Consider the following 8337-nt stretch of genomic DNA (forward strand, 5'->3'; position numbering starts at 1 on the left):
TATATTATCCCAGTCTCTGTGGGTCAGGATTCTGGGCACAGTTTTTCTGGGTTCTGTGTTTTAGTGTCTCATTTGAAAGCTGCAACCAGAGTGCCTGCTGGGGCTGCAGCTTCATTTCAAGGCTCGAATGGAGAAGGATCCACTTCCAAGTTCACATCGTTGTTGGTGGAATTCAATTCTTGTAGCTTATTGGACTGAGGGCCTCAGTTTCTTTGGTTGGCTGTTGGCTGGAGTTCCCTGCTGTGTGGGTCTCTGAAACGTGGTACTTGTTTTTATCAAAACCAGCAAGGCAGAGAGCCTCTCAGCAAGACAGATGTTACAATGCCATGTAATATAATTACAGAAGTGACATGCTGTCACTGTAGTCATGTTCAATTCATTATAAGAAAGTCAGAGGTCCTACACACTCAGAAGTATTTCTCAAGGGTGTGAATACCAAGAGGCAGGAGTCATGGGGGCCAGCTTAGGTTTGCCCACCAGAGGAGGTAAGGTGCAAAAAAAGAATCAGTTTTTTTTCCCTGAGAATCTGGTTGGATTCAAGTCTGTAATAGACAAGGACTCAAAAGTTCTTGATTTTGTGTATATAAATGGGTCACTTCACTGTACAGTGGAGATTGGCATGACATTGTAAACCAACTATACTTCAATAAAAGAAATAAAAAAATTAAAAAACTCCCTGATTTTAGGCTCAAATCAACACTGATAGTGTGACATGGGATATTTCACTTTCTTCCCTGAATCTCACTTTCCTCATATATAAAATGAAGAGAGAGCTGGACCAATGTTTCCTCTAGCTTTAACATTGAGGCAAATTTCAGTGAAAGAAAGGGGAGAATCTTCACTGCAAGTGATTAAGAGTTGCACCAATGGAGCTACTCAAAGCGTATGTGTTATATGTGGGTTTATGTGTGCGTGTATATATATATATATTTGTGTGTATACATATATACATATATATCACATATAAAACATATTACATATATGAAACATATATATCACCCATAACAGAAACTAATGCTTGATCCTTCTACCCTTTGAGCTATCTTTTCTCGTCATTTTTCTTTCCTTCCTTAATCACCATCTGTAAAGGATAGTCTATGTTTATTCATTTTTAAAAATCATCGGTGCAATTCTTAATCACTTTCAGTGCAGATTCTCCCCTTTCTTTTTTTTTTTTTTTTTTTTTTTTTTTTTTGCGGTATGCGGGCCTCTCACTGTTGTGGCCTCTCCCGTTGCGGAGCACAGGCTCCGGATGCGCAGGCTCAGCGGCCATGGCTCACGGGCCCAGCCGCTCCGCAGCATATGGGATCCTCCCGGACTGGGGCACGAACCCGTATCCCCTGCATCGGCAGGCGGACTCTCAACCACTGCGCCACCAGGGAGGCCCTCTCCCCTTTCTTTTACTGAAAGTCTCCCCTCAAAGGTCATCAACAAACTATATTTGCCAAATTCAGTGAAGTGATCCCAATCTCCATCCTCCTTGACTCTTTCTGGCATTGGGTACCTTAAACTTTTCTGACTTTGAAAGTTCCCACTTGTTATGGCATCTGTTATCTTTGTTACCTTGACTTCCCCACTATACTCTGACTCTCATTTACTGACACCTCTGACTTCTGTTGTTCCTTATCCCCCTAAAAATCCCAGTGTCTCCAGTGTTCTGTTCTCAGTCTTTTTCTTCTACCCAGTGGATCTTATTTACCAACATTGCTTAAAGTATTACTTTAAGAAAGATGTAAGCCTGAACGCTGTATTTAGCCTTTTTTCTTCTAAGCAGTTTTTCTTTATTTCCAAATGTTTATAATCTCTTTGGCACAAGTGACCCCTTTAAAATTAAAATCCTTCTCCTGATGTCCCTATTTCCATTACTAGAAGCACCTTTTACCTGGGTATCAGAGGTGATTTTTTGGGTTCCTTTCTTTCCTTCATAGATGACATCTTATTCATTGCTAAATAAGTCCCATAAAATTTCCCTCCATAATGTCACTCAAATCTGTCTTCTTATTCCCATTTTTGTTGCCAAGCTTCACTCAGATGCTTGATTATTTTTTTGAATTGACAATTCTAATAGAAAGTCTCTCCATAGCTCTCTCCTACAATCCATTTTTCAAACTAAGCAAGTTCTAATCTCATCATTTCTTCAATTAAATCCTTTGGTAGCATCTCTTTATCTCTTCCCACACCTGCCCTGCATGTAAGGCCATTCTTTCTCTAACCATGGCACTGATTTGCTGGAAATTTCAACTTAACTTCCCTCCATATGTACATTCCTCCATCTAAATGGATCAGCTCACCAATCCCTAAACCAACACAGACAATTCTGCTCTTTCCTTGCTGATGGTTTTCCTTTATCCTGAACATCTTTTTATCTTCACCTGTCCAAATCATACTCATCTTTCATCATACACTCCAACAACTATTTCATTCATTCATTCCTTTAAGGGATTAAGAGATATTTATTGAGTTTCAATTATGTATTAGTTAGGCACAAATAAGACAGACAAGGTGCCTACTGCCAGGGGTGACAGACAGTGAGGGGATGAACATTGTGGCTGGATCATAGGAAGGGAGGAAGAGTAGGATGAAGTGAGGTTGGAAGGTTAGACAGGAACCAGGCCATGTCAGAAGTTTGAATTTTTATTTTTCTAAGAACAACAGGAAGTCACTGAAGAATTTCTAAGTAGGGTATAGAACACTTTATTTTGAAACTTCATATTAGCTTAGCTGATGTGGAGGGAGACTAAAAGAGGGAAAAGGGAAACCAGAGAGGATGCTATGGCAATAGTCCTAGGTAGAGATGGTGGTGGTTTGACTAGATCACAGCAATGAGAATGGAAAAACGTATGTGGATTTGAGATGTATTTTGGAGGCAATGCTGACTGGACCTGGTGACAGATTGGATAAAGGAATTATATGAAAAAAAGAATTAAGTTTTTGTTTTGGGCAATTATATAGCAGTGTTATTTACTAAGATGGAAAAGGCTAGGGGAGGAATAAGTATGTGGGAGAAAATTAGGAGCTCAAGTTTTGACAAGTTAAAAATCATTTTTACACAAATGTTCATGGCAGCATTAATCATAATAGCCAAATATTGGAAACAACCCAGAAGTCCATCTATTGATGAATGGATTAAAAAAACTATGGTGTATCCATAAAATAAAATGCTATTTGGCAATAAAAAAGAATGATTCATGATTCAGCATGAATACTGATTCATGCTATAACATGGATGAACCTTAAAGACATTATACTAAGAGAAAGAAGCCAGACACAAAAGGCTGCATGTAGTAGAATTAACTGTACGTGAAATGTCCAGAAGAGGCAAATCATAGAGACAGAACTTAGATTAATGGTTGTGAATGGGGAGAGACTTTAATGATGTAGTTTCTTTTTGAGATGATGAAATTGTTCTGAAATTGAGTAGTGGTGATGGTTGTACAGCTCTGAGGCTATAAAAATCACTGAATTGTGCACTTTAAAAGAGTGAAATTTATCATATATGAGTTGCATCTCAGCAAAGGTATATTTAAAGGAATTTTTTTGAGGTGCTATTTCTGTCTAGGTTCTTCAGAAAGCAAAGTTTCTGGTGAAGGGCTGATGTAGTATTTCTTTCTTAGGGAGCAGGGAAGTGAAACAGGGGAGGGTGGGCACCTCAGATTAAGATGCTTTATTGAGTTGACTACAGCTAAATACAACTAAGTGCTTGATTCTATAGGACCATTTCCCAAGAAGTTGCCTAACTCTATCCAGGACAGTCCATTGACTCCCATCTCTCTTGTACAACGGTTCACCCCTTAGAGCATTAACTCCCCACACTTCCAGACTATACATACACGGGTAAAACATAGGCTTGTCAATGTCTTTTTTAGATGTTAGAGGTGAAACCTTTGGGTATGAGGTAAGAGATATCTTGTGAGGGAATGGGTAAGCACTGTCATTTTATATCTACTTGACACTGGTTGGAGCCTAAACAAAGATGATTCTTGTAGGAGCTGAAGGGCTATACTGTAGAGCCTAATTATTGTCTGATAAAGATACCCATTAAATATTCAGGTATGTTGAGCATCCTTTCATGTGCTTGTTGGCCATCTGTATGTCTTCATTGGAGCAATGTCTATTTAGGCCTTCTGCCCATTTTTTGATTGGGTAGTTCACTTTTTTGATATTGAGTTCTATGAACTATTTGCACATTTTGGATATTAACCCCTTGTCAGTTGCATAGTTTGCAAATATTTTCTCCCATTCCATGTAAAACTAATTTTTATGGCAACATTTCCCTCAATTAGATTACATAGTGACTAGGCAGATGTGGAGGAAAGAGAAAGAAAAGAAATGAAAACTATCAAGTAATCCATAACCGTGTACAGATTGATAGTGAATGAACTGCAGAGAAAAATATGTTTTACAACATAAAATATAAGAACTATTTTAAATTATATTATGTAAAGTCTTAAAAAACCCTTTTTATTTGTTTATCTAATTATCTAAATTTTGGAAAGTGTGTTTAGAAACATTGCTAAACTATGTTTTAGAAATTATTGTAGTCTGTGTAATGAGTATAAAGTCTCCATGGGAGTCATTAACGCTGCTGGGCAACATCATGGACTTCCTCCTCTGGGCACACAGCATTGCTGGTATGGCCTGTGAAGTTAGGTAGGGCTGTGCAGTGGGAAGAGTGTGGCAGGGATGCACAAAATTGGGTGGAAGTTTTTGGAAGCTAATGTATGATTTGCCACATGCCCTTCCCCTATTAGTAATATTTTAGATGACAACTGTCAGCTTAAGTCTTTGAATGGGAATGTCATCCATCTAAGACACCCACCAACCTGAGGGGATGTGTAGTGTGAGCAGGAAATAAACCTCTGATTTTTCCAAGCATCTAGACTTTGGGTTGTTTGTCACGGCAGCAAAATCTAGCCTTTCCTTACTGATCTGTTCAAGAAAATAAAGTGATCTGAGGCACTTTATAAGTGGAAACCCTTTAAAGTATCACCAACATCAAAGGCAGTAGAGAAAAACTGGGAAGAGCATGGCTTTGGAGCTACATGGGTTAGATTTGGAGTTTGATTCTGCTGATTATTAACTGTGTGACTTTGGGAAGTTGACTTAAACTTTCTGGCCTCAGTTTTCTTATTAGAAAAATTGTAATACCCATATTATAAGATCATTGCAAACATTAAATGAATTAACACTTGTTAAGTGCTTAGAGAAGTGCATAGTGGGACTTCCCTGGTGGTCCAGTGGTTAAGACTCTACACTTCTACTGCAGGGGGTGCAGGTTCGATCCCTGGTTTTGGCGAACTAAGACTCCGCATGCTGTGTGGTGCAACCAAAAACAAATGCGTAGTAAGTCCTCTTAATATATATATATATATATATATATATATATATATATATATGTCTAAATAAATAAATATATATATATATATATATATATATATATATATGTCTAAATAAATAAATATATATATATATATATACAATGTATATGGTAAGATATATAAACAAGTAGGATACATAAAGTGTTTAGAACAGAACTTAACACAGAGTGAGCCCTTCATGTATATTTATTATTACTAATATTTAAAATAAAAAATATTGAATCAAATACTTGGCTAAAGATTTTCTCTGGGAAAGTCTAAGAGGAGATAGGAAAATAAAAAAACAAGCAAAACAGTTTTGTTTTTTTTTTTAGTTGGGGGTAAGTGATTCATAGGCCAGCTCAGGTGGGTTTTACCTCCTGGTAAAATATGCCTGGATACATTGTACTTACTTCCCTTTCTATTCAGGTGTGACCTGAGAAAAGAAACAGAGCACAAGGGAATGGAAAAGACAAACCAAGGTTTTTTTCTTTAATTATCTCTATCACCCAGAGAATAGGCCACCTGTGACTGACACTGAACATGTCTGTCAAAGAGAAATAAGCAATTCAGGGCAGTTTCACACAGCCAAGCAAAGACAGAGTCCTTGAAATCTCATGAAAGACTGGTCCAGAATTTATCAGGATGATTTATTCATCAGAATCACCTGAGATACTCATTAGAAATACAGATTTCCAGGATGTCATGGTGGTAGAGGGAGAGGATAGCTCTGGAAATCTGAATTTCAAACAAGTTCTTTAGGGTGTTCTTCTGCCTGTTAACATTTGAGACCCCTCCAACTCCAGTCCTGTAGTTCAGACTAACTGAAATAAATACCACTGCCACCTGGTGGCAGTAGATCCAAATTACAAGTTCAGAAGTCATTGCATGGTAGAATCAGCAGTAAAAATTTTCAAGTAACCACGGAACAGTCACAATTAAATGAGAGCAGTCACCTCTGCCCTCTCTGACTCCCACACATATTTTTGAGTTTTCTGGATTAGCTTATGTAGAGTTTATATAATTTGGACTCTTGAGGATACAACCTCATATTTTAATTCATTCTTTTTGTTAAAAATTGAATTTGAAAATAGACCTTATCTTTTTGATTCTCTCTAACTATAAACTCTCATAGCATGTAATCAGTTTTTAGAATAGAAAAAAAGCACGTCCAAACTTAAATAATATGACCTGTAGGAAGTTCTTGTGTCCGAGAACCTCAGGGAGGAGGAATTTTAACAGAGAAATGTCTGGAATATTTTGCCCTTTGGGCTCTATGGTTATCCATTAAGGGGGAAATATACAAAGGAGTTGGTATCCAGGAAGTTTTCTTTATCTATTTTCAGAGAATCTAGGCTGTATAAAAATGATTCTTTCCTAAACATTTGAATTGGAATAGACTTAGCTTTGCTGAGCTCAAATTCTTTCTGGTTTACTTTTGTCATGAAAAGGGGACATACTTCTGCAAAATGGGAGCAGAAGTAAGTGCTGCACTTTTAAATATAACTGATATTTCATAATGGATCATGGTATCCAAACTTGTTTTACTAAGTCAATAAGAACAAAGCATGGTATAACATGACTTTAAATTGGGCACCATTCCACTCAGCCCCAGTGTGGCAACTCCACAACAAGACAGCTTGACAATGTTCAAGATGATTTACAACCAAAGATTGTATGTTCTCCATGGAAAAAAAGACATGTTAACAAGGATAATGTTCAAAAATGAAATATATGAAAATTACTACTACGTTATCCATAGCTATCCTATTATTTAGTGTTCTTACAGCCTCTGTAAAAAGGACTTGCTCTGATGGATTTCTGTAGCAATGTTTTAAAAATTAAAAAAAATTGAGATGAAATTCACATACCATAAAATGAGCCATTTTTAAAGTGAACAATTCAGTGGTATTTAGTACATCACAATGTTTTGCAACTACCATCTCTAGTTCCAAATAATGTTCTTTACTCCAAAAAAAACCCTCCATACCTATTAAACAGTTGGTATACCAATGCTTTTGAATGACATATGGAGAGAATTTCAGGAAGCTGTAGAAGTGTTTACATGGTTGCCAAAGCTTTTTTTAGTTTAGCTATATCAGTTGGGAGGAGTTTATAATCAGAGGATTTAAAGAGCCTCACATGATGCAATCAGAACACTGGTTAAACCATGGAACACTGATGAAAAGAATTCAATTGTGTGTCAAGGATGGCAGCTGGCTTTGAAGATATGACACATTCCTTTTCAGATAGAAAAGCCAACAAAAATGTAGGCAGTGAGTCTGTGGATTCCTTTATATGCATTTTATTAGCAATAATAGAATTATCTATGCAAATTTATCATAAGATGTCTAGGCAAGCATGTCATGCCCACCAGCTTGAGATATAAAAGGTCCTGTGCAGGACGAGAACTTCATTCATTCTTGGGTAACTTGCTCTTTGCAATCTATCCAAATCCTTCTCAGCTCTTGCTACCATGACTCATTACTTCTGCTGTGCAAGCTACTTCCCAGGTAATCCTTGCTATGGAACTGATTTCCACAGGACCTTCAGAGCCACACTCCTGAACTGCATCATGCCCCTGAGCTCTCCCCTAAACTATGGTTATGGATGAAATGGCTACAGCTCCCTGGGCTACTGCTTTGGTGGTAGCAACATTAGCAACCTAGGCTATGGCTACAGTGGCAGCTTTTGCCAGCCATGGGGCTCTGGCTCTGGCTTGGGCTATAGCACTTACTGATGGACCATGGCTGCAGATGACTACAGGACTCTTCGATCATTACTCTGTGCACAGAACAATGTGAAAAACAAAGTCTGTCTTCCTGCTTCCAGATACACTTGAGAGATACATCTTCCATCTTCTCGCTGACTTCTTGCTGAAATCCTGGTCTTTGATGATGCTGAACAAGTCACCCAGGCATAAAATGCTGAACTGATACTCATCTACAGTCAAAGCACGATATATTTTTCCGATATACCT

At 37.7% G+C, this 8337-nt stretch overlaps 1 protein-coding gene across 1 annotated transcript; it reads left to right on the forward strand.

Moving 5' to 3' along the window:
* The first annotated feature begins 7833 nt into the window (after nt 1-7833).
* On the forward strand, nt 7834-8097 carry LOC132491404 (keratin-associated protein 7-1). The gene is given in 1 exon segment (XM_060100274.1): nt 7834-8097. A coding segment is annotated over 1 exon segment (264 nt).
* The last annotated feature ends 240 nt before the right edge of the window (nt 8098-8337 follow it).

The sequence above is a fragment of the Mesoplodon densirostris genome, chromosome 5 (assembly GCF_025265405.1).
Source record: "Mesoplodon densirostris isolate mMesDen1 chromosome 5, mMesDen1 primary haplotype, whole genome shotgun sequence".
Classification (NCBI taxonomy): domain Eukaryota; kingdom Metazoa; phylum Chordata; class Mammalia; order Artiodactyla; family Ziphiidae; genus Mesoplodon; species Mesoplodon densirostris.